This window comes from Bacillus rossius, chromosome 15, assembly GCF_032445375.1.
Source record: "Bacillus rossius redtenbacheri isolate Brsri chromosome 15, Brsri_v3, whole genome shotgun sequence".
NCBI lineage: Eukaryota > Metazoa > Arthropoda > Insecta > Phasmatodea > Bacillidae > Bacillus > Bacillus rossius.
Window position 1 is genome coordinate 7,148,668 of NC_086342.1, and position 26,739 is coordinate 7,175,406.

Here is a 26,739-nt window from a genome sequence, read left to right on the forward strand (position 1 = left end):
TCTATTTTATTGCATTTATTTATTGCAAATATTTATCAAGTACAAAGTTTTACACTCTTATAAAACATTTCAATGTTTTCGAATTTATGCAGTAGCACCGACAGCGTTGACTCATCACACTTATAACAATCATATCATCGTTACTGTCGAACATATAATCACTATTTCTAAATAAACACAAAACATTCAAACTTTTTGCTAACGAAATATAATAGTTTAACATTTCCTAATCCATGTAAATGCTTACTCTAGTAAATTACGTTAAAATATATTTGGTAACGTTTCACCACCAGCATAATATTTTTACTTATTTGAAAGTAAAAACTTTTGTATGATACAGTGTCACTGGAAAAAAATACATTTAATAAATTATAATATTATCATAAAAACGTAATTTTTTCACATACATAAAAAGTATTCACATAAATACTATTTACTTGTCATTTTAACGATAACATGTACAACAAACACAGTTGAAACAAGAAATATATTTTCTTCATAATAATACTCTAACATCGTATAGTTATAACTGGTTGGAAAACTGAAAATATCTCCAACTTACAATGTCTAAGTGCATATTTAATTTAAATTGCAATTTATTGGTTATATTTGGCAATATTAATATCCCTATATTTAATTTACATTCTAGTTTCTAGGACAGAACCAACAAACATTAAAAAAAAATAATAATAATTACCCTTCGTGTTAATGTTTAAGCTGAAATAAAATGTGTATAATTTGTTTACGGTTTACAAAGAAAGTTTTCTGTATCTTTCATTTTACACCTATTAAAATTGTATCATTCCAACTCAGGCTAATTTAAATATAATTTTAAAATTCAATTTTGATTTCACGATCCCCTCCCAAGGATACCATTGCTAATAATTATGAACGAATTACTAATGGGGCTAATTAATGAATGGGAAAGATTGTTGTCTGGTGAACACTCAGCAAGGTTGGTCGCGATCAAATGAAAGTTGACACGTGTGCTGACGCCCAGCTTAAAGCGTGATGCGTCATTCGATGGACTTGTTTGGGCAGACGTGAGAAAGCAATAAAAAAAACTGGTTCAATCCATACAGAGAGAATACTGGAGTGAACCTGGTTCAATCCATTTAGAGGTGAGTCCGATGTTAATAAATGGATTGTCGATTGATTTCTTGAAATCTAAAAGTTTTTTTGACGTACGAAGTGCACATGTTTCGAAGTTAAAAAAAAAAATCTTGCACAGCTTTGAGCGTCCGAGCTACGACTCAGAAAATCGATGGAATGTTTTCAGGGCTTTAAAAAAACGTGATTTTGAAAACTGCTGTTCTGCTCGAAGATAGGGGCTGAGACTGTGACTCTGTTTTTTTTTTTTATTTTTTTTTTTTCCTTTTCCGTTTCTTTCCGTAGTATGGAGATGAAAGTGCTTTTCAACCTTTAGTCCTGTACACCCAAAGAAAAATTGATACTTAACTCTTCTTTTAAACACAATAATAATTAAAGGCCTTTTTTACCCGATCAAAAATGTTTTTAAATTAAATTCATTGAATACAAAATTTCGTGTGAATGCACTTCAAAGACTGAATTCAATCACATTTTTAATGGTTTTTGAACGATACTTCACACACTATTCAAGTTCTTCAAACAGTCTGATAAACCTGTTATTTGTGATGAATAATTATATTCTTCAGGAACTCAACTGTACTAATTTTTTTAAATTCTTTTGAGGTGAAAAAAACTACTTCGTAACCATTAAAACTCATTCATTGTTTTTAATGTAACGTATTCTTAGTTTTGTGACATTCATACATTACATTAAGTACCAAATATGACTTCTAAAACATCTAAGAAAATTATTTTCGAGATATAAAACTTAAATGACGTTAAAAATTAATACTTAAAAAACGACCCGAACCGGGGTTGATTGACGTAAACGTCAAAACTGTTCTGAGGAAAACTTTCTATATATTTTTAAGTTTTCTTCTTATTGCATGCATATAGGCCAACATACGGGCAGTGTAGAACATTCAAGCACCCTACCCAGGGATAGAGACTCCCTTCGCGAATTCTCCATATTTGCGCCCCAGCATAGAGGATCACGGAGTCTATCCCACACTGTTTAAAATTTACAGCAAATCACGGTCTTTTTAACGACTTCTTGGTAATTTTCAAACAACTCAAATCTTCGTAGAAAACTACAAACGCCGTTATTTCGACTTCCGAGATGTATGTTTCGTTAACACGGGTGAACATACACTAAACGAAAGTAGAATTGTTATTGCTGTAGAACAAAAAAAATTTTTTTAATGTTTTGTTAGTAAAACCAAGAATATCATTTTTGGATTCATGTTCTAAACAAATCTGTGGTGTTATGGAAGAGAGGGTTAAATCAAAAACATCAAATTTTAAGAGAGATGGAAGAAAGTCAAGGGTTATTTGAAGGATATGCCTTTCGACACTTTATATGGTTTGTAGTTTTGTGTTGCCTGTATAAGATATCAATAATTAATAATATAACGACTAATATTTGATCGTGAAAATAATATTAGACTTTCTTCCACCTATCTTAAAAATTTTAATGTTTTTTGACTTAACCCTCTCTTCCATAACACCATAGAAATGTGAACTCAAGTGTCCGTAAATGTACGGAGATCCCTGGGTAATATTCGTGAACCAGCGTTGTTCGTGAGTTGAAGGCAGGGGCGTAGCCAGGGGGGGGGGGTGTTTAGGGGTTCAAACCCCCCCCCCCCTTAGCACCAAATCTTTAATTAATTTCTTATTCATCACTCAAACAAATTTCATATTAAATTTAATAAAATTTTTATCATTATAATATTTAAATTTAAGTACCGAAAACTGCTAAAATAGCACTATTTCACACCTTAAAATCCAAATTTTCCCGGGGGACCCCCTGCTTTAATACGGGGGGAGGGGGGGCCATGCTTCTTAACACCCCCCATACACAAATCCTGGCTACGCCACTGGTTGAAGGTGGGCAGTTCAGAGGTCGCTTGCAGTTAGTTCCTGGTGAAGAAGAGAAGAGGGGGTGTGTGGACCAGGCCCTGGTCCACGGCTCAGTCCACCTCCAGCCGCCGGAAGCTGCCCGCCACGCCGGCCAGCTCGCCCTCCAGGTCCGCCGCCGCCGGCGACCTCCTGTCCAGGTCTATGTCCGTGTCGTCCAGCGAGCGCAGCGCGTCTCTCCCAGCCTCCAGCCTCGCCAGGAACACGTCTGTCCCGGGCAGACACCGCGGGTCAAGCTGGGTTCGCGATACATTTCCTCAACCCTTTCAGTACATTCGTCCACTGAAGTGGACAATTCGTGTCCCGATGATACACGGAGTTTACGAAACTTTGAATTTTGTGGGTTAAGGTGTACCCGCATTCTGGTGCACATCGTACTTTAAGGCTATGAAGTAAACAACATTTTTAAAACTTTTATTAACTTTTATAAAATAATTATAGATTAATATAATAATTATAGTATAAGATTATTACCACACAAATAAAAAGTTTGATTATCATAAGAAAAAAAATAAATTAGGTATATCATGGGATTTGACAAAATGTGACTGAAAAGGTTAAGAATTATAACTTAACATCGAGCACACGATTAAGTCAAAAACTACATTTTCCAGTTTATGATTGACATAGAAGTCGTTAATTCCAACCTAATCACAGCACAAAACACATGGTCGGCCATTGTCCGAAACGGAGAAGCAGGTTTGAAATAGGTTGTTGACAAATGGGATATCTACTTTTCGAAATGGATGATGATTACAAATTACAAAATATACGAATTATAACCCAAAATACTGCCTCGCTCGGTCCAATAATAAGACATAAACTTCCGGTTGAAAGGTTCCGGTTTGTTGTGATTGGTCGCTTCCCTTAAGTCTTAACGAAAAATATAAAATATAACCATTTCTGTTAAGTCTTAAGTCATCATATGGTTCGCACACGACCCGTCAAAATTCACACACGACAATCATAAACCATTCCACTAGTTTACATAGTCATATGGTAAGTACACGACTAAGTCTTAATTCTTAATTCTTAATTTTCAATCGTAAACCCACCTTCAGTCAACCGTTCCCTATGCCTTTTTCCCGAGCACTGGTTCTCCGATGCGAAGCGAACATCGAATCGAAAGTTTCGAAAATCAGCCCAGATCCGGCACAGAATTTTTTTTTTTTTTTTGAAAGTGAAAACTTCCATGGGAAGGTGGGAAGCCTTCTTTTCACAGACGAGAGAGCCAAACGTCCGATCGTGCATCTTAAGGGTTTTTTTTTTGTTCATTGTAAATAAATATGGGGGTGTTGATAAAAGTATACCTACTAGTGGTCAATTATGTTTGCTACATTATAAATACTTTAAAACATTGTGGACGGTTGATTTGGTTAGGATAGCTACATTAAAGATACGGAAAAAAAAAACATGAACTTCGGGGAACTTCGGGTTTTGGCTCTCTCTCGTCTGTGAAAAGAAGGCTTCCCTGGGAATGTTTGGACAGGGAGTAAATTCGTGCAAGTCGTCATCGACATGGTCGCGTGACGTGTTAACGATAACACTCTATCTGTTCCTATTAGTATAACGTATTGCGTTTTTAAGTCTTAAGTATACGATTACTGTGCAGTAAAAATGTGAGTACAAAATATATTAATATTCTCATATAGATATATAGTTTGAATAACGAAGAAAACGGAGTCTTTCTAGCAATATAACCTAAAAATTAATAACATAATTATTTTTTTTTATTTTTTTATACCTACAATTACTATGCAATGCGTATTTTATTGTAATTTAGGAGTTATTTTACTAACGCGATAAAACAATTTGTTGTGTGATATTATTTTTTTCGTAAAAATTGCGAAAACGTTTTCACTTCTGTCGGCAGTTATCATGACTGCTTTGAAAATTTTTTTTCTGTGCAGGAGCCTTTCACTATTAAGTTAACTTCAAAATTTCCACTGAATTGTATTAGTTATTATGCTTCGATGAAGCCAAATCTTCGAGAATCAAGCGATCGAGAATTTTTATGGCCTGGTCATTTTTGAAACCGAGATGGCGTTTTTTTCAGATTGCTATTTCTCCTCTTCAACACGCAATGTACTTAGGTCGAGCTGTAGAGTACTTACTTATCATTTGATCCAGCGGCACTTCGCCGCCATATTCTTTTGGAAGGATCTTAGGGTTTATTACTTTACGAAGATCTTCCATATTTGGTAAAATCTGGAACAAAAGTAATAATAATAATATTTAGTAGATCTTCGTACTTACTGAAATAATCATTGACATTTTCACTTTATTAAGTATTGGTTGCTTGTTTACAAGTTTTATACCTGAAAGATCGCCAAGCATTTACAAACTATTTTTTTAAAACTATTTGTTATTATTGTTGGAAATAAATTTAAAGGTAATTTTTTTTTAGAAAGATATCTTTGGGAATCTCCAATTTATTTTACGACTTCGTTCCAATAACCTCCAGCGTTCAGGGTGTTAATATCTTCTTTTTTTTCCTTCTGAAAAGTAGATAGCTCGAGAGGATTGAGTGGAATTCGGTAGTAGTCAGACCATTTATAGACAGCAACTTGATAAATTATCCATAAATGCTGTTCGTAGCGTTAATTTAAGTAGTTATACTACGTACTTGCACAAGGGAAAAAAATACGCGTCGTTGGTGAAGGGAGAACAGATAATTTATGTCAGAAACGTGTGTTTTAGTATGATAAATTTCAACAGTGGCTAGTTAATAACCGGTCCTTTTAACGCTATACTGGGTACTTGCAAGATAAGTTTTTTTTAAATAAATGTAACTTAAATATGGACTCTTCATTTATCAGACCCATTGCCGTTCAGTCATTTGACAGCCAAAAACCAATTAAATGTTTTGCTAAGCTATAATTACCTATGTTATTCGCGTAAGTATTCATTTACTTCACTTGTAATAATCGCTGTTATCAGTAGCTCTACAGGAACTGGGTTTATGGAGAAGGTTTTTTTTGTTTCATAAGAAAACGTTATCAATAGAGTAGGTGAACATCCTGAATAAAGGGTGGAGAAATGACCACTGCATAAATTTAAATATAAAAAATATGCGCCAATGTTCGTAACAAATACCGAGTATTATCTCGAAAAACGTTTTTTCATACATGCACAAATAACCGTACCCAAGTGCTGTACAAAGTTACAATATATTTCTTGTAGAGTTACAAACTATTTTTTTTTTTTAGCAACTGTTCTCCAAAGGAATCTTTTGTAAAAGTACAAACGATTTTTTTCTGTGTTTTAAATGAGTAGATTTCCTGTAAATTTATTCAGATTGCTCTCTTGCATTTACTGAGGAGTACAAATTTTTTTCACCATATATTAATTGAACGTTATCTTCGAGCCGTGTAAATGGACGCCAGTGATCATAATAATTGTTGTCGCTCGCGTGATGTTTTATGGATTCCGGATATATTTTTTTTAGTAAATATCTGTTGAGAAAATATGAGACGAAAAATTTAACGCAAGAGCACTTTCGGAATGGATTCACAGGCAAATACCATAATAAACAACGATGACGAGAAAATGAAATAATCAAAATGTAATGCGAGACCTATATACTGAATAGTGAATATGTTTTAGTTCTATTTTGGTGCATGTTTATAGCTAGGTATGTACTTACCTCAATCCTTGATCTCATTTTCTCGCTTAGCAGCGAGATGAAAAACTCCATGATTTTACTGGCGTAATGAGGAAGACACAAAAACTTGGAAGATTTATGTCTTATGGGAAAAGATTTCTGAAAAAGAACAAAAAAAACTTAGGAATGATATTTTTTTATTTCGTTTTGTATGAATTTAGTAAAATTCTTTCAACGTCAAAATAGTTGAAAAATATAGATCAAACACTGTGGGAATTAACTTTGCATATTATGTGGCTTTCATGACCGTAATGAAAGTCGTTCTCATTTAGAATCATATTGTGGTCTATTTGCGACAAAAAAAACACAGCTTTACATTGATAAAAATGAGCAGAAGGTCAGCGTGGATATCTTGAGTAGTTTTGAAATCGGGTGGTTTTTCCCATAGGCGTGCCTACAAGGGGGGGGGGGGGGGGGGGGCCAGGTGGGCCATGGCCCCCCCTAATGTAATCACTCAGATCGGCATTTTCTCTAATGCGTTCGTTCATATTCGTATATTCCTGGCACTGTGACACTCAAACTGTTTTTCAGTGTTGCAGCGTGATAAATACCAATATGTTTAAACATTTTATCGTTCTGGAAATACACCCGCATTAGTTTATTTAAAACACGAGGTCCCTTAAAATGGCCAAACAAAAAAAAATATTTTAAGAGGTTTGTTAAAGTTCTGTTGTCTGAATTGCTGTGTTTGCATTCACTAAAAAGAAGTTCATTTCAAGGTAGATCTGGACCAAGCTATTGGAAAATTCGAGGGGGAAAAATGTGTAAGTACCCTTTAAACATTGTCTATGGAAAAAAAAAAACACATATTTTCAAGATTGTTAAAATTATACGGATATAAATATTAACTAGTAAACATATCTAGTTGATACTGCACACAAATATAAACACGGCAATGAGTGAATGTATTTAGGCTATTTAACATTCTAAATTCAGCTTCTGATTTAAAAATTTAGCAGGGCCCCCCCCCTAATGGAAATGTCTGGGCACGCCTATGGGTTTTCCTGAAACTCTGCGCACTGTATGTGTGCCTGGTCAAGTTTTTTCTTCATACCTATCCAGTTACCATTCCCCACGATATTGTACTTTTAACATGTAATATATAAATAAAATTTAATTATGTTTTGATTATGGAAACTCAATTTGAGAAACAGACATTTAAAAGGTGAATGTTTCAACGCCATAGTTAATTTTTTTTTTTTTTTCAAAATTTCCTTGTAGGGCTATATTATTTAATTGTTGAATTTTGACACCTGAGATTCAGATTTTTATCCGCGATACTCTTTGGATTCGAATTCGAGAAAATTTGTATTAATCCCATCACTATACTTAACTATTCTTAAAAATAAACTACCCAAATAAGTAAAACGAAAAATAAAATTTACCCTCGGAAGGAGTTATCGCCCCCCCCCCCCTCCCCCACTGACCCACGCTTGGCCTGGAGTGACGTAATAGCGGTTGTATCCCTGGGACAACCAGAGACATCGAGAGAGAGATAGATGCGGAGAGAAACAGAAAGAGAGACAGAGAGACATAGAGAGACAGCGAGAGAGAGGCAGAGAGATATCCAGCGAGAAAGATATAGAGGCGGAGAGAAACAGAAAGAGAGACAGAGAGACATAGAGAGACAGCGAGAGAGAGGCAGAGAGATATCCAGCGAGAAAGATATAGAGGCGTAGAGAAACAGAAAGAGAGACAGAGAGACATAGAGAGACAGCGAGAGAGAGGCAGAGAGATATCCAGCGAGAAAGATATAGAGGCGTAGAGAAACAGAAAGAGAGACAGAGAGACATAGAGAGACAGCGAGAGAGAGGCAGAGAGATATCCAGCGAGAAAGATATAGAGGCGGAGAGAAACAGAAAGAGAGACAGAGAGACATAGAGAGACAGCGAGAGAGATACAGAGAGAGAGAGAGATTCCGCGAGAGGGACATAGAGGTGGAGAGAAACAGAAAGACAGATAGAGAGACAGCGAGACAGAGGCAGAGAGAGATCAGCGAGAGAGACATAGAGGCGGAGAGAAACAGAAAGAGAGACAGAGAGACTCAGAGAGACAGAGGGAGAGAGAGGGAGAGAGAGGGAGAGAGAGGGAGAGAGAGGCAGAGAGAGATCCAGCGAGAGAGAGAGAGAGATAGAGGCGATCGAGACAGGGAGACATAGATATGCAGCAATGGCGGCTTCAGGATGACTTTTCGGGAGGGACTATCGCACAAAGAAAGGTCGTAGTTGCAAAAAAATGAAAATGGTCAGATATTGGCCTTGGAATGTTATTTACAAATTGCAGGTTTCAAATACAGAACCTTGGTAGCTCCATGCAACTTTTGATGAGATAAAAGTTTAACATATGAAATTAAATATTTAAGTAAACATAAATACACACTAATCAATAAAATTGGTCTCGGGAGGGGCTATCGTCGCCACCGCCCCCCTTCTGGAGCCGCGCTTGATATGCAGAGAGACAGGGAGACAGGGAGACATAGAGAGACAGAGAAACAGAAAGAGAGACAGAGAAACACAGAGAGACAGAGAGATGGAGGCGGATAGCGGGAGAAGGGCAGCGCGCCCACCTGGAAGCACTTGGTCATGCGGGCGATGTCGGCGAGCGACCACATGGAGAGGTGGCGCGCGCTGAGCCCCGACTCGTCGTTGAGCTGCACGAAGCCCCTCACCTGGCTGGCCTCCTCCTCCAGCAGACACTCCATGGCGAGGGCGTGGACCCGGGCCACGTGTGCCGAGGTGTGCCTGCTGGGGTCTATGCTCGCTGCGGACACAGCGCGTGCTCGGCTCGCAGACACGCGGCTTGCAAACACGCGGCTTGCAAACACGCGGCTTGCAAACACGCGGCTTAGAAACACGCTGCTTAGAAACACACTGCTTAGAAACACTCTGTTTATAAACACACTTCTTCGAAACACACTACTTAGAAACACGCAGCTTAGAAACACACTGGAAACACACAACTTAGAAACACACTGTTTAGAAACACGCAGCTTAGAAACATGCAGCTTAGAAACATGCAGCTTAGAAATGTACAGCTTGGAAACATACAGCTCAGAAACCAAAATTAGATACACATAGCTTAAAAACACACAAGAAATGATTTCCTGAGTTATGCCAGTTTTAAATTATGTGGTTCCAGCTTTTGATACTTCTACGTTGCGTTATTTTAAGCTATGACAGTTCTAAGTAATTATTTCCTGCAGTTTGTTCGTTTTCTTAGTTATGTTGTTCTGCGGCGTGTGTTTTTAAATTACGACATTTCTATGTTGCATAGTTCGGGAATTGTATAATTAATAGTTAAATGTCTCTAACTTATGACCGTTACAATTTGTGTGTTTTATAAATCTCCAACAGCTCCGACAATTAGCGCCCGCCTATGATTTAAGCTATGAAGAAAAAATACTTCAAAACGTCTATGACGAATATCTCTTGAAATATTTTGGTTCCAGAAATCTAAGACACCGTGCAGACGATGTTGAAGTATACTGTACCTGCGCGTCTTAGGACCACCCTGCGTCCGAGGTCGTCTCGCTCCGGGAGGGGCACCAGGTACCTGCACAGTCGTCAACAGGTGAGGCAGTTGTTCGACAGTCACTCACTCCCCTATCTTAACCATAACCCTTTGTTTTGTAGTGGTATTATTATGATACCACTTTATAAATATGTTACTATTTGCAATGTTCCAGTGTTATCGCCGAAATACCTCCACGTGAGTAAGCCTTGTGCTGCTATCTGGCGATCCTAACAAGAACAAGCAACATTGGCTGCTTAAAATTTTTCCTTCCGCCACGTTTGCTAAAAGTCACACAATATATTCTAATTTATTTTTAATATTTTTTCTGTGTGCCTCAAAGGGTTAAGGGGGTGCCTCCCATTTCAGGTCAAGATTTTTATATTTACAGTAATTACAGATAAACTTGTAGACTTCTTCAATTGTTTAACTTTCACGTAATTAAAAATATAAACAGCGCATACTTTTTTTTTGCATAATTAGCTGCCAAAGTTACTTGATGTAGGCTTTTTGGACATTTACGCCATTGCTATGCTCATGTATGTCTGTAGAAGAAAACTACAAAAAAAAAACAACACGAAAATGGCAAAAACACAAATCGCGCCATTGTTGCGGAACGCGGCGCCTGGCGCGCGAGAGTGAGGTTAGGGACGCTCACCCGGCCAGCAGTATCTCCCGCACGACGGGCTCGTCCGCGCTGAGTCCCCGGAACCAGAGCGGGTAGAGCTGCCTCACCGTGAGGTAGCGCTCCAGCATCTCCTGGGCCAGCGGCACGCTGAACTTCTTGGAGCGCAGGAACCGCAGCAGGAACACGGAGTCTGCGACACACGCGCGCACACACACACCGTCCGAGTCCTGTTCACTGGGGCATTATATACGTTATGACATCTCTAAGTAGTGTGAATTTAGATTATGATAGTTCTAGGCAGGGGCGTAATAACTAAAGGGGGGGGGGGGGGCAATTTACCTTTTTATAAAGAATCATCGATCCCCCTATTGAAGCGGGGGGTCCGGGAAAATTTGTTTTTCAATGTGGAAAATGGCGCTATTTAAGCAGTTTTATTATCTAAAAATTGATTACACAGCACTTTCTTTGTCCCTGTTTGCCCCCACTTCAATGTTTCAGAAAGGGGGGGGGGGTTGCAAAAAACCCTTCTTCCCCTCCCCCCTGTTGTTGCGCCACAGGTTCTAGGTAATGATTTGCTAAGTTGTGTGTTTTTAGGTTATGATAGTTCTAGGTAATGAGTTTCTAAATTATAAGCTCTCTTACTTAAGTTGTGTATTTCCAAGTTAAGTGTTTCTAGCTATGATAGTTCTTAGTTAGTTACGTGTTTTGTACTTTCGTGATCGTTCTACATTTTGATTTTCTACGTTACGAAGTTTCTAAGTTGTATGTTTATAAGTTATTACAATTCTTACGTTGTGTGTTTTTAAGTTATGAAAGTTCTAAGTTATTTATTTCTAATTTTAAAGTTGTGTGTTTCGTGTTTTTTTTTTTTTTTTAAGTTATGACAGTCCAAACTTGTGTGTTTTTGAGTTATGGTAGTTCTAAGTTAAGAAATTCCCAAGTTGTGTTTTTCGGCGCTGTGGGTTTTTAAGGTAGGTACGTTTTCTAAGTTATGAACGTTTCAACTTATGGCAGTTATGTTATGTGGATATTTCCAGAATTATAAGTTATGACTGTTCAATTAATGAGTGCAAGCCTGTTCCCTGAACCCCTGGATACGAGCAACGTGACATTCACAAACCGCGAGTCAGACACACCGATCATCGGCCTTCACGGAACTTTTTTTTTTTAATTGTTACGTATTCACAGCGGGTAGAGTTAGTCTAGGCGATGACTCATCAGAGAGAGAGTAACTAAAAATGCAACGCTCAGGATTGGGTTAGGGTAAATAACTAATAATTAAGTCTCGCTCTCATACGCCATGTTGATCCTCTCCATCTTGTAATTTCAAATATTTCGATACCGCTTGCAATAAAGCTTCTGTTATATATATATATATATATATATATATATATATATATATATATATATATTATAAGGCTTGACATGGCATAGGACTAAGCTTTGACCACTTGCTGGAATCAACACTTGTTGAACTGGTGTGGTTATTATGACATAGTCGCACCTGTGTTTCCGTACCATGTGCGTCTCTGCCTGAGGACGGGAGCAGATAGCAGTTCCCGAAACGTCGCTTGTTTCTGTTTTAGAAAACTGTTGTGTTTGTTCCGTCTTTTCGTTTTGTCGTGTTTTTTTGTCTCGTTTCAACTGTTGTGCTGAATTATTTTGGGTTCAATATTTTTTGTGTTGTCATCATTTGTGGGTTTTTTTTCGTTCTCTTAGTGCATTTTTCTTTGTTTTTCTTTGTTTGTTGACCATATTCCTGTTTCGGAATATTTTGTGGTGTTCATATCCTTGTTGACAACAGCAATTGTTTGCTTAATTTTGTGTGTTTTTTGTCTTTTTTGGGTTTTTTTATTTATTTATTTTATTTATTAGTTTTTCTTCAACAGAAAAAGTTCTTAGCAATGGCGTATGTCCAAAAACTTACATCAAGTCATGACATAGTAAGTTATTTCCTGGCGGCGCTTACAGACTGGGGGCCTGTGAGTAAATATATGTGGTAGAGAAGGTCTGGTAGATAGGATTGATGACTTGAGATGCAAAAAAAAATAATTGGGATAAATGGTTCAAAAGTAGAACTATGGTAAAAAAAAATAGTACAAAATCCCAGACGGCAGAGTCTGATACTCACCGCATGGATTCTCAAGGGGCACTCTTTGTGTCGCGTCCGCTGCGGGAAAAAGAGCACAAACGTGAACGGCCCGGAAGGTGTGCGAGGACGAGGCAGAAACTGCGATGCCGAGCTGTCAAGAGAATGTAGGAGGGAGGAGGGTAGGGGGAAGGTGATATCAGGTCGTAGACTCCCAGTTTATGAGGTCGACGCGCGCGGCGCTGATAACGTCCGACGGCGCGCAGCCTTTGTGCTTCGCGCTTAGCGGCGAGCGGACGAAGCGCCGAACTTGCGGAGTTCTCGGGCCGCGAAATTTGTCGCGCGTGGAAATTTGCGCGGAGGTACTTGAGGGACGAACATCGAATGTCTGTTAAGCATAGGCGTGCCTACAAGGGGGGGGGGGGGGGGAAGGCAGGTGGCCCATGGCCCCTCCCCCCCTAATGTAATCACTCAGATCGGCATTTTCTCTAATGCGTTCGTTAATATTAGTATATTCCTAATTCCTGGCACTGTGACACTCAAACTGTGTTTCAGTGTTGCAGCATGCTAATTAACAATATTTTTAAACATTTTATCGTTCTGGAAATACAGCCGCCTTAGTTTATTTAAAACATGAGGTCCCTTAAAATGGCCAAGCAAAAAAAAATATATTTAGAGGTTTGTTAAAGTTCTGTTGTCTGAATTGCTGTGTTTGAATTCACCAAAAAGAAGTTCATTTCAAAGTAGATCTGGACCAAGCTATTGGAAATTCGAGGGGGGAAATGTGTAAGTACCCTTTAAACATTGTATATGGAAAAAACAACATATTTTCAAGATTGTTAAAATTATACGGTTATAAATATTAGATAACAATTAAACATATCTCGTTGATACTGCACAAAAATATAAACAAGTCAATGAGTGAATGTATTTAAGCTATTTAACATTCTAAATTCAGCTTCTGATTTAAAAATTTAGCAGGGCCCCCCCCCCTAATGGAAATGTCTGGGCACACCTATGCTGTTAAGGGGCCCGCCTCGTCAGGGGTGTATGTGTGTCAGTGAGGCGGGATGATAAGCGCGACGCTCGCTGGTATTTCCATCGCGGTATAGCCTCTAAGCGCAAGGCTTTGAACTGGCGCGCAGTTTTCTCATAATCACAGGATAACTGTGAAATTTCAGCGGTGACCGTAACATTACCTGGCGGAGAAATGAAGATAAAGGTGTAATTCAAGTCCCGTAAGTGCTTTAAAGAATCTGTACTGGTTTTTTTTTCGCCTAAAAAATTACTCTGAAAACATACGTTTTAGCCATTTCAACTCTTCTAACAATACAGTTTAAAAACTTAATTCGGAATCAAAAGTACTTTTCGGCCCTCAGCGAACTCTTAAATGCTTTTCCGTAAGCAGTCCACACTCGGATATCTTGAGTAGTTTTGAAATCACGTTGTTTTCCTTGAAGTTCTGCGCACCGTATGTGTGCCCGGGTAGGCGGAGCCCTTATAGAGTACACGCCAAATATTCGGGTACGGGCCAATTATACAGGCTGAGTCTGAATTCGACCCGACTAACTTCTTCGGCTGCAGGTTCAGTAAGATAAAAATAAGTTGAAAACATCTGTACTGCTTATGGTCTAAAGTACTTCCCAAGAGTGGTGTACGTCTTTGAAACTGGAGCTGAACAACATTTTTATTGTAAATAAGAGAGAGCGTATTTAAGATTGAACACTGAGCGTGTTGATTATGTTTAATTGAATGAAGTTCTACTACCACTGCGACTTTTGTAGTTGTCGGGAAATGATTTCGTTGAAATAACTGGGGGTAGTAACGAGTCACAAAAGTATGTAGGAAAATTCAAAGGTGTCATCATTCATTAAATTATTCATTCAAACATTCATGATTAATACATTATGTCATTTATTCCTTCATTACTACTTAATTTATTCTTGTATTCGTTCCAGCATTCATTTATCAATTCAGCCATTTATTCATTTAACAATACAAGCATTTATTCATCTTTTAAAAAAACATTTATCGTTCATGCCTTCGTTAATAAATTCATACATGCATGCCCCCCATCCATCCATACCGTGGCGGATCCAGGATTTTTGTTTGGGAGGGGCTTGACCCAGCTGAGGCTAGGCTTTATCAAGGCAAACACTAAAACAATAGTGGACCCAGATGCTTTTGGAGGGGGCTTGAGCCCCTTGGCCCCCCCTCTGGATCCGCTACTGCATCCATCCATCCACGCCTGCTGGATGTCGCGGCTTCACCTCACCTGTGCGGCACCTGCGTATCGCCGGGTGCGCAAGGACCCACTCTCGCAGCTGGCCGATCGCGCGGGAACGCGTGGCCTCGTCTTCTCGCAGTTCGGCCAGAGCGACGGCCTTGGTCGCCTCGTCCAGGCCGCACTCGTAGCCGTCGTCGCCCGGCGGGAAGAACTCGTCGTCGCGCCCCATCCTGTCGTGCGGCGCTGGTTCTTGTTTTTAAGATCGTCCGCGCCTTGTGACGGTGACCTGCGATAAGATAAAACCTAACATTCTACCTGTCGCGGGTTAAACATAGTTAAAACCAGTTTTAAAAATAATTTGCCTGAACGAACTTTATTTTTGTCATTTATTGTTTTATCTTTCAAGACACGTTGTTTTTAATAGCTGTATGATACTCGAAGGGGGACAAGCTTATTATCAGTTGTTTTTTAATAGCTGTATGATACTCGAAGAGGGGCAAGCTTATTATCAGTGGTTGTTTTTTTTTTTTTTAATAGCTGAATGATACTAGAAGAGGTGCAAGGGCGTACGCACAAGTTAATTTCGGGGGAGGGAAGGTAGGAGAGACCACTTTTCCCGCTGTTTGATTTCAAATTATTTTCATTTGTTGGTAGGAATGATATCTAGATATTTTTTAGGATTTCGTAAAGGGAGGAACGAGTATCTCCATATCATCACCCCATCCCCTGCCCACTATTCACCTCAGACGACCATCATCTATACTGCCGAAATTGTGTGTGTGTGTATATATATATATCTTATATATAAAATTCTCGTGTCACAGTGTTAGTTACGATACTCCTCCGAAACGGCTTGACCGATTTTTATGAAATTTTGTATGCATATTCAGTAGGTCTGAGAATCGGCTACTATCTATTTTTCATACCCCTAAGTGATAAGGGTTGTCCACCCCTAACATTATTTATTTATTTTTTGGACAAAATTTTTTATTTTTATTTTTTATTATATTGCGGCATTAAAAAATACACACAACCCTACATTTTCATCCTTCTTTCACCAACCCCTAATTTTTAATAGAATTTTATATTTTTCAACCCCGGTCGATAGCTGATCAATTGACACTTGATCAACTTTCCCCGCCTATAGCAAGCTCATTACCTCGATTAACACATAGACCACATATTAATATGAAATTCCATCACTAAGGGAGTGAAAAAGTGATAATTTCATTTTATAACAGAAAAAATCATAGGTCATAGACATACAAATAGTGAGTGAGTGTCATTTCTCTGTGTCTGCCGCATGATCATACACATAGTAAGGTCTGGCAAATTCGTATTTTTCTCCTTGGTGAGACCAGCCCGCTTAGTGGAGCTCGCAGCGGCTAGCAAAATAAAGGCGCTCATAACAGTTTTGTTCTTAACTTCGTCAATAGATAGAGTTAGTTGCCTTGAATTTTAAACGCACCATCGTTTGATGCGTTAGTCATGTCTTTAATTTTCGTTTGTTTGTGCCGTATGCGTTCCTATACCATTCATCCGATTGCGATGAAATTTTGTTGAGTTGTTATGCGCATGCCCGTGAAGGTTTCTGAGACGGTATAACTATTTTGCAATAGTTGGAGCACAAATCGTTTCAAAAAATGTTTTTATTTCATATTATATAGCGGCACTTCGTCTGTTTTTGTTGTATAAGTGCGCACGCATGACACAATTTATTTAAATATAAGAGAGACAGAGATAGAGTGATATATATAGAGTGAGATAGAGAGAGACATAGAGATAAGTTGAGATAGAGCGAGGTATAGAGAATGAAATGGGTTAGATAAAGAGATATATATGTATATAGCTATATAGAAATTTATATATAGAATAGATAGATGGAAACAAGCGCGGCCTTCCGAGCCCAAATTTTACTTCTTATCTCTTAGTAGGGAATATTAATGTTAACTTAAATACTTTCTTTAATGTGCTAAACTCTTCTTTCAATCAAAATTTGTACGAAAATACTGAATTTCAGTATTTGAGACCATATTATTTTGTGAATATCCCAAGGGCAATGTCATGATTACTAACTGCATCCTCCTGTGTGAGAGCCCTTCCCGAGAGGTCTTCCTGGAGCCGCCATTGTCTGGAAACCGATAGAGATATCCGAGCGGTGTTCTGTTTAGGGAAAAAAAAAACATTTAGGAATACGCCAAGGACTGATTAGTTCTGTTTCCTTATTTCGTTTTCAAACTCCTTTATCCCACGAAGAAGCGTTTGGACTATGATGATGATGTTTGCAATCTGCGCCATGGCGTTAGAAATTGTTACGAGACGCGAGACGCCACGCTGCGGCGTAGATTGAGTCACTTTCTTAACTCGCCATCCCATATTGCAACGTCAAAAAAAAAAAATCCTGAAATGGAGCTTGACCACTTCCAATGATGGCTAGTAAGTATGAATTAGAGTCTCCGTTGTGAAACACAGTCACTACCATAAAATAAATTTCTTTAAAACTGTGTCCACAATGCAAACACCACACTTCAGCCAATAAGGGAAGGTTACTGGCTGAAGAGAAAAAAAAGGGGGTGTGGCCACGGCCGTATGTTGTACGTGAATACGTGTACGTAACAGATAATATTTTCTATACAACATATAAAATACGCTATTTTTTATTTTAACACCATGTATATTCACTGTAACCATTTTACACTAATATTTTATATATATGCGATCGATAGATTTTGACGAGAGCTGATGATTGAAACCTAAACGAACGTGGTAGCTTCTCCGAGTCAAAAGTTGTACTAAATGGAAATCTCGAAACGCAGCAAATTGACCTCAAAATGGCGGCGCTTCGCCCCTCCACCGCGCGCGATGCGTCACAGTCCTCACTTGGCGTGACGAATTCTTTGATCCTTTAACCATCCAGTGGTGTAATTAAATTTTTGGATGGAGATGATAGATGTGTAGCTGCAACACCAAACTGTATCCCCCGATTTTGTTATCATTCTTTTTTTGAATTGCCTCCTGGAAACTAGCAACCTCGTACCCGCCATCTTACGTCTTTCCGCGCGGGAAAGCGGTGGCTTGGGAAGCCTTCTTTTCACAGACGAGAGAGCCAAACGCCCGATCGTGCATCTTCAGTTTTTTTTTGTTCATTGTAAAAGGTTAGGTAAGCTACATTATGAATACTTTAAAACATTGTGGACGGTTGATTTGGTCAGGATAGCTACATTAAAGATACTGTGAAATCATGTAAACGGTTTCCTAGCCCTGGATAGCTACATATTAAAAAAGTTATTTGCTAAGCAACCATAAAATGATTTTACAGTATTTTTAATGTAGCTATACTTACTTAATATAACCAACCATCCACAGTGTTTTAAAGTATTTATAATGTAGCTAACCTATCCTAATCGACCATCAAAATTTAATGCCACACCTGTTTATACAATGAGATAGAACGAAAAAAAAAAAAAAAAAAAAAGCGAGCATGAACTTCGCGCGTGGCTCTCTCCTCTGTGAAATGAAGTCTTCCCTGGTGGCTTGGTCGCGATTGACACACACATGTTTGCGTTGGGATTACGGGTATAAAAGGGGAGGGGGGAAGGGGGCAAATGTGTCCGTGGCACGTTTGCTTAGCGGCGCCGCGTGAATTAGTGGGGAAACCGTCCCAGCACGCGGAGGTCGCCTCACCCGGGTTCCTGCCCCACTCTCTCCGGTACAGCGGTACAGCAGGGCTTGTCAGTCAGCCCTGATGTCCCAACCAAGCCCCAAACCGTAGCAACTGGAAAACATAGTCTTTATTCATAACAGTTTTTTTGACCTGACAACGTCTAATAAATCGATGAACGCCGGCTGCACGCACTGAAAAAGGATGACTCATTGTCCCGTTACGCTTTGTCCCGTCACGCTCATCGTACGCTTGCGCCGCATCTATCTCTCTTCCACTCGATTGGAACAACCATCGATTTGACTTTTTCGAGGCACATTAAACTTGAAACACTCCCATTCGTTTTCCTACTTTTCCTACCATCGTCCTATCCTTAACAGAATAACACAGATTGGAAGAAGTTAAATAGCAAACATGTATAAAAGTTATAGTTAAAATAATCTCTTCGTTAAAGTAATAAACATATTTGAATTCATGAGTGCAAATAAAATAAAATTTATCAATTAAATTGTAGATTTCATTTCACTCCTTCTTTTATCCATACAAAATAGTGATAATTAAATAACAATGATTCAATTTTATTCATAAAACTATGCAATAATTTCATCAATGTTTTGTTATGACGTTGTCACGTTAAACTATCGTCCGTAAACCGACTTTACAGACAACAATTTTTTTTATTTGTTTAGCTGCTTCCGTATTATGATTTCAAACTCAACCTATGAACACGTTTTAAGCATGATATTCGAAACAAAAAGTTGTCTGTGTACGCAAACGTAATTAACAATGCACGGTACAGCTGGAATCCACAATTATCCGTCCGTCCACCAATCAGATTACCCGGAAAATTCCATCCGTCCGTCAAAACATAACCCAAGATTTAACATTCGACGGACGGACGAAAGAACCTCCAAAATGTTAGCAAGGCACCTATTGCCGGCAACCTTTACTAGCTTAAAATGTTTTTAAGTGTGTATATTTTTTTAGCAGCTTTTATGAAATGGTTTTTAACTTACGTTTGAACACATTTTTTTTAACAAATAAAATTATTGTATGTAATAAATATCAGAGAGAGAAAAAATTGATTTTAATGATTTATTAAGTGTTTAACTTTATGATAGTCAGTATACTGTACATATATAAGATATATTTTCACCAGTATTTAAGCCTTCTAGTCAGTTGGCAGCATACAAAGGGGAAAGTATCTGATCGACGTGTGGTTCAATGTGAATCGCTCGGCTTGCTGGCGCCGTTGACAGACGAACGGGTGACGGACGTTCGCGACAGTTCATTGTGAGTCCAGTTTAACTCGAAATTATATTAGTTCATTTGATCATTTATGAGTTTCTTAGCGTACTTCATCAGCAAATTGGTAAACTTTTACAAGAGAAATTGTATCAAAACTTTTAAGTCATAACAGCATTGAGTATAAATAATACTTATAGAAGACGCCAAGCCATAAAAAAAATTGCGTGCACTTTTAAAATTAGCAGGACTGCCAGACACGAGATGGCATTGTAATCGCCTCAAGCTGGTGGTGCCTTTGAGCGGTGGGCAGGAAAAGTATCAATTCATTCCTAATTCCGTGATATTTTTTTTGTCTTAGAAAAAAAGTTCTCTGGTTTCATGATGGCCCTGCATAAAACTAACCATGGAACAAGCTGCCCGCTTTCTCCTTGGGAAGCTGAGGTCATGTCAATTGGCTTGACTTTTGATGATTAACATTGTGCGGTTTATTCTATACTTACAACGGGTTCACATCAATCACTGATGTTGCTTGTGTCTTGCTATTTTGGGTGTGCTGTTTTTTTAAAATCAAACATTGATTTTAAAAAAATCTAGACTATTAACTAGGCAATAACATTTTCAAAAGTTGAAGACCTTTGCAAATTTCATCATAAAATAAAACAACCAACACTTTCTGCATACCAATCATACTAAATATTAAATTTCAATGGCTCATTACATTATGATATCGTTTTAGATGTTATACTTATGATTCTACCGATAATAGCTTATCATGTTTTGTGGCTGAAAATCTCGTTACCTTGAATTCTAAAGAACAAAGTTTCGCGTAGCAAACACAATTCGATATAAAACAACATAATACATATGAAAGTAATTTTTACACAATTATGATTTTCTGTATAGGGCCTAGAGATGAAAAGTAATGCCTGACAGGAAGGTTGTTTTCTTTAAAGCTTCCTAATTAAAAAAAAAAAAAAAGTTACGTGTTGGACGTTAAAGCAAAAATAATAATAATAATATTTTTTGTATAATTACTTATGGTTTCATTCAAATGAAAACATTAACAGGAATGCTAAAATGTGATTTAAGTCATGATTCAATGCTAACCTAACGTCAAGAAAAATCACCCCAAATTTGGCCAGTATAATCCAGTTTCAAAAGTTAACTGACGAACGTAATACAATATCGGCTAGAAGCATTTGTGAAAATAATTGCTGTTCCCTTAACATTTTAGTGTTACGTTAAAGTTTGTATAAGATTTGTAATTTCTATTCCAGGATATTAAAATATAACAAGAAATTAGAAAGACGGGTTATTCTGGAGGCTGAATTAGAGCGACATTAATAAAAAATAATAATATAACAGCGTGTCGTGGCCTGTAATTTGATGTAAAAGGCGTGGCTGATCGTTCAGTCAGTGTTTATTCTTGGGTAATGATTGGCGAACTGCTATCCGCCTCATTGTTGCCCAGCTCGGCTGTCTTGACGCTGACGGCTGGAGCTCGCGGTAAACAAGGATGGCTTCGCTTCTGGAAGCTCAGCAATGCTGAGCTGGACTGCCACAAGCGGGCTCCTGAGAAGGGTCCGGCCCAACTAGGAAAACTCTCGGCGTAACTAGACCCATTTATTAAGCAATTGTAAAAGGTAGGTTTTCTTGGTACATTTGGTAATCCTGTTTTCCGCACTAACGCATGTCGTTGCCGTTTGCAACTCACCGTGGTAACCGTTTAACCGTCTCTAAAGACGTTATGTCGGCGAGACGTGATGAATATAAATCATAAATTATTATTGATTCGATAAAATCGGTCCAGCCCGTCTCGGGCCTTGGGTCTCCCATCTGAAACTGCTCATAGTTTTACCGCCCAAACCAACACTAAGGCTTTCTCTGGTGCGCGCGGCCATGCAGAACTGAAGGAACACAAGTGCAGGCCGTTGTACGCACATTTATCATGCTCTTTTGTCAATCAGCTTTATAGGCTCATTGAATTTTTACCGTTTTAAAACACAATGTAGTCCAATGTAGTCCAATTACTATCATTCATATTATATTTCAGCAAGAAACAATGAAAAAAAGTGTCTATAATTAATATTTATAATTCTCCTTGACGTAAAAAGGCACTTTTATTTTATTCTTCCATTCGCGTGTTGTTTGAACAGGGAAAGAGCGCTATTTTACGGTGATTCCCCTGCCCACCGCACAACGGCGCCATCATCTTGAGTCGATTACAATGCCATCTCGTGTCGGCCAGTCCTACTAACTTTAAAAGTGCACAAAATTTTTTTTTTCTTGTGGCTTGGCGAATTCTATAAGTATTATTTATATTCTATGCAATGGTGAGTTGGCAGCATCCAAGAAAAAAAAATATATAATAACGAACGTGCGGATGATTGTGAAACGTTCAGCTTGTTGACGGACAGCTGGGAGTCCAGCTTCACTCACCGCTCTAGGACGCGTCCCTGCAGTTACGCCCAACTGCGCCCTTCAGCCGCCTGCGAGGCTTCTTTGCGACTGGAGTCCTCCGGCACGTAGGTGCTCGGAATAGACCAGCGGCACTGTCGTTGCTTTGGAAGGAGGGGGGGGCCGTGTTTCAGGGAGGGCGCAGGAGGTTGTAAAGGGGAAGGGGGCGGTGCGGGCCAATGCAAAGGGCCGGCTTTCTTCCTCCTCGCTGACCTAGAAACAGCTATCGCAGACAGCACGACGTCGCTCGTCACCGGCCGCGCACAGCACAGTCAGCGGCGCAGAAGTAAAGCCACCAGGAGGGGAGACCTAAGATGCACATAAAGTTCTGCCATTCCCGATTACACGCGAACAATTCACCTTCGGCCAACTTCGGGATTTTTTTTTTATTTTTGCGCAGGAAAAATGAATTCATATATTAAAAGTGGTAGGTTAGGTGAGCTACATTAAAACACTTTAAAACACTATTAGTATAGCTACATTAAAATAAACAGAGAAATATAAATATATATAAATAAACCCGAGGTGAATTTATCGGGTGTAATCGGGAATGGCAGAACTTTATCTGCATCCTAGGCTTCCCTACCAGGAGGGACGCAACTGTACAGGCGGAATATGACCACTATAAAAAAATGTTCAGTTGAGAAATGCCAACACCAATAAATAAGTTTTAACATAACATAAATAAAAAAAAATTATATTTACGAACATTATTAGTATATAATTTATGGAATGGTGTATTAACGACGTGGTGTAGGTATTGATTACGTTAGCAATAAATTATGGTACTTTGAAATGATTTTTGCCTACGTTAAATTATTTTGGTAGCAATGATGGCTGCAAAACAAAATCTTGTGTGTGCTCTGCTTTTGCTCGTGTGTACTGTTTTATAATAGAAACCGAGGTTATGTTTTTCAGCGTTCAAACTATGTGACTCTGCAGTTTTTAATATTTAAAACAAAATATAAAGCATTTTAATATATTGTTTTGTTTGTTCCTGATTGAAGAATAAATAATCTTAAACGAAAATACAATTAATACTCCCAACAACGAACGACAAAAAAAATGCAAACATTTAATTTCTTAAAGTAAACGACTCTCAGGTTGTTAGGTTGCCTCTAATTCCGCACAGTTCTCGGATTTCCAAAATAAATAAGAGTGTTAGTAAGCATTGAGTTGCCACTCTTCTATCTTTCTTGCTTTGTAGAACCAACTGCGTGCTTTTTTTTATGTTAACCTAACTTAAACTAAGTGTGCTTGTTTGGGAGGGGTCTGGGTTAAGGAAGACTCCTTGCTGAGTGAGTCTCAGTGTGAAGTCTTTACGCCTAATCTTGCTGGGTTTCAGTCATGCAGTCGTGTGCTTTGTTCGGGGATTGGCCAGCCATGGCAGCGATTGATGCCATGACTAGCTCCGCTATCTTGGGCTCATTCATGCGGGATTAAATACTGCAATCATCGAGCAGGCAGGTTCAGCACAGAACAAGAAGGATGGTCCAGGAAGAAGAGCTGGTAAGGACAGAACAGTTCCAACAATGCTGGGGTCGGGAGACTACTGGTGTTTGTGCGCGTCTGGGGTTGGTACCCCTGGCGCATGCACGACAGTATTCCTCACCCTCCAGGCTGCCAGTCAGCACGTGTGCTTAAAACTGGGAAAGAAGATAGTTTTGAACGCATAGGAGAAAAAAATCGCATTAAATTAATTACGTTAATTAATCGTGAGCTGGCACGTCGGGTCACCTGCCGCAAGTAAAAAAAAAGGCCGTCGGCAGTTTTGCTTTGCGAAACTCTAGCTCCAGCATCTACGCTTCAGGAGCTACGAGTTAATTAATTTTAAAAATGCCTACCCGCGAGTTGGTGCATCGGGACACACGCAGGGAAGGACAGACCTGCAGTTTGACCTGTCGCGAGTAGGCGGTCGGTCGATTAGGGACGTTACCTGTTCCTGCATCCCGATACACGCGGGCTCTGTCGGTTTCATGGGAAAAGTAGGGGAGTGGGGGAAATATCCCCTCCCCCCGAGCCACAAGTGTTTTAGCGTATTTATTTTGGAGGTAATATTATGTTTAATTAGAAACTGAAACACGTTGTTTTTAAACGTTTCTTTAGTAAAAAGGTTTAATGACACTATTGCAAAATTTGTATGCAATTTTTATAAAAAAGATCTGTCAATTGTGTTTACCTGTATGAAAAAACTAGAAGCACTATTAAATAATTTTTTGAATAACGTATATCTGTTCTAATTCACGGCTTGGTGTCAAAGAAATTCATTCAAGCATTCTTTAGGAGTCACTCACCACAACCATTTGAGCAGTGCGTCTTTATTTAGGTATGCTTACACTCGGGTGTATTCGGAGTTCTTCGTGTGGCCCCGGGGCACACCGATATCTATACTCTTTCCCCATAGAGAAGTGGAATGCCTGATCCCATATACGTCACCCTTGCCACAATATTTAAGAACCCCGTGGCTTAAGCTGGGCGCACAATTGAAAAAAAATAATAGTAACAATAGGTTGTGTGCACAAGATTTGAACTCCATGTTTTCGAACATACTGATTCACAATAGCGCATTGGATGGTAGTGTGCATGGGAGACTAATTTCAAATGAACCAAGTGTTGTTGCGTGGGTCTTCGGCCTCAGTGTGGTCCACTAGGCTCGAGGCTGTTCGATGTAGCAAACTACTAAAAGAAACACCTTTTAGAGAAGACAGGTTTAAACACGACCGACTCCTTTGTGACTGTTTCAGAAGTTGGCCTCGTGAGGCGCTGGCAGCAGGAGAAGAGGACCTGGTAACCAGCAGCAAGACATTAGGTGGGGTTGCAGTGTGGTGATGCAGGCACACGGGGCCCTTACAAGGAGTGAGGCTAGACAGATAAATTATGGACTCTTTGAGGTTGTTTCAATGGATGGCCTTGAGACATATGTTATTGTCTCTAAAATGTTTTTAATTTGATTTTAATATACTGTTATAATAAGACATTGTTATTTTTTTCTTTGTTATTTACTGATTAGTTATTTGCTGTGTTTGTGACACTCTTTAGGACTCCTAGATAAATTTTGTTTGCTTTGTTTGTGCAGCAGTGCTTGCGTGTACTGAAACTAAGGTGCAGGGTATGGTGTGTTTCCTACGACCATGACATGGCACTGCGATTGGGTCTGAGCTAAAGTTTTGGCGAGCGTTGCAGCACTCGTGGAGTCACGAGACGTAATTTTGAATTGCCAAGTTGGTGGACGTGGTGTAGACCATGCCCAGCTGGGTTAACAGCTATGCCATATTTACTGCCAGCATGCTTAATTAACATCTATGGAGTCCTCCCCCAGACAGCATGATGTCAACCCACCATTGGACTTAAACCCATGCTGTTAATGTTTGATCAAGTAAGGAGTTGATACCATAAAGTTTTGCTACGAATTGTGCAAGATTTTCACTACACCTTGTAATGCATACTTTGCCTTTGTTGAATGTTTATTTCGTGTGTTAGTGCATTATTCTTCGGCCCCTTAATTGTAAAATTGTGATATAAATTATGTTAATAACTGGTGAAGCTCTTCACTGTGATACTAGTTGGGCTGTGATTATTTTCTGAAATTTTTGGCTTGCATTGTACCTGCTGATGCACTGTCAGTACCTCGTTGGACACTAGCAATTGGTCAGCGAGGCAAATTGTATCTACGTTGTCACTCTGTGCCTCGCTGCTTGGGAGTGTGGGGGTTTGCACATACATAGTACATATATTACATTCATCCTTAAGCAAATGCAACCTTCTAACATGCCCAAAATTGCAAGTTATTAGACTTAGAACTTGTGTGTAATGGTTTACTAACAATATTGGTATTTATAATTACCTTTTATATGAAATTATCATGCTTGCCTGCCATTACAGCCTCAGTATCTGTGCCCAACATGAACTGGAAAGCGACAAACAATAGATGAGAAAGTACCATACATCTTACCTACCTTTTGACAGTGTTTCTGTTGACCTTATCTACAACTACCTTTTTGTAAATGACAGGGTTAACAGGCCTTGGAGCATATGTGTTGAATGCGAAGTTAAACAGCAATTTTTTGACGTACAGTAGCAGTACCAGCCCTCAGTGCCATGTATATTGGCTACAATGCCAGATCGCTTGAAAAAAAAAGAAGCTAAAATACTACCAATGCACACAAAGGGAAAAGTACTAGATGTAGAAAATTATCGAAATATTAGCTTATTACACATTGATGAAAATTTTTGAAAATGTGTTTTATAG

General features: G+C 38.9%; 1 protein-coding gene and 1 long non-coding RNA gene across 2 annotated transcripts; one reads left to right on the forward strand and one right to left on the reverse strand.

The window, feature by feature from the left end:
* Nucleotides 1-22,778, reverse strand: LOC134539212 (clavesin-1-like). The gene is made up of 8 exons (XM_063380999.1): nt 22,473-22,778; nt 15,173-15,410; nt 10,839-10,998; nt 10,161-10,222; nt 9,237-9,430; nt 6,653-6,769; nt 5,121-5,214; nt 1-3,214 (listed from the first exon to the last, which is right to left on the reverse strand). The coding sequence occupies exons 2-8, from the start codon at nt 15,351-15,353 to the stop codon at nt 3,060-3,062; spliced, it is 963 nt and encodes a 320-aa protein (XP_063237069.1). The 5' UTR covers nt 15,354-15,410; nt 22,473-22,778; the 3' UTR covers nt 1-3,059.
* LOC134539213 (uncharacterized) lies at nt 10,124-25,463 on the forward strand. Its single transcript, XR_010076279.1, has 3 exons — nt 10,124-10,240; nt 23,836-23,999; nt 25,235-25,463. It is a non-coding gene; the product is annotated as an uncharacterized LOC134539213 (long non-coding RNA).
* The last annotated feature ends 1,276 nt before the right edge of the window (nt 25,464-26,739 follow it).

Coding starts and splice junctions, on each gene's coding strand:
- LOC134539212 (XM_063380999.1), bottom strand. CDS start 15,353: ATGGGGCGCGACGACGAGTTCTTCCCGCCGGGCGACGACGGCTACGAG. Junction 10,999..15,172: donor GATACGCAGGTGCCGCACAG/GTGAGGTGAAGC, acceptor CGTGTGTCGCAG/ACTCCGTGTTCCTGCTGCGG. Junction 6,770..9,236: donor GCATGACCAAGTGCTTCCAG/GTGGGCGCGCTG, acceptor GTTCTTTTTCAG/AAATCTTTTCCCATAAGACA.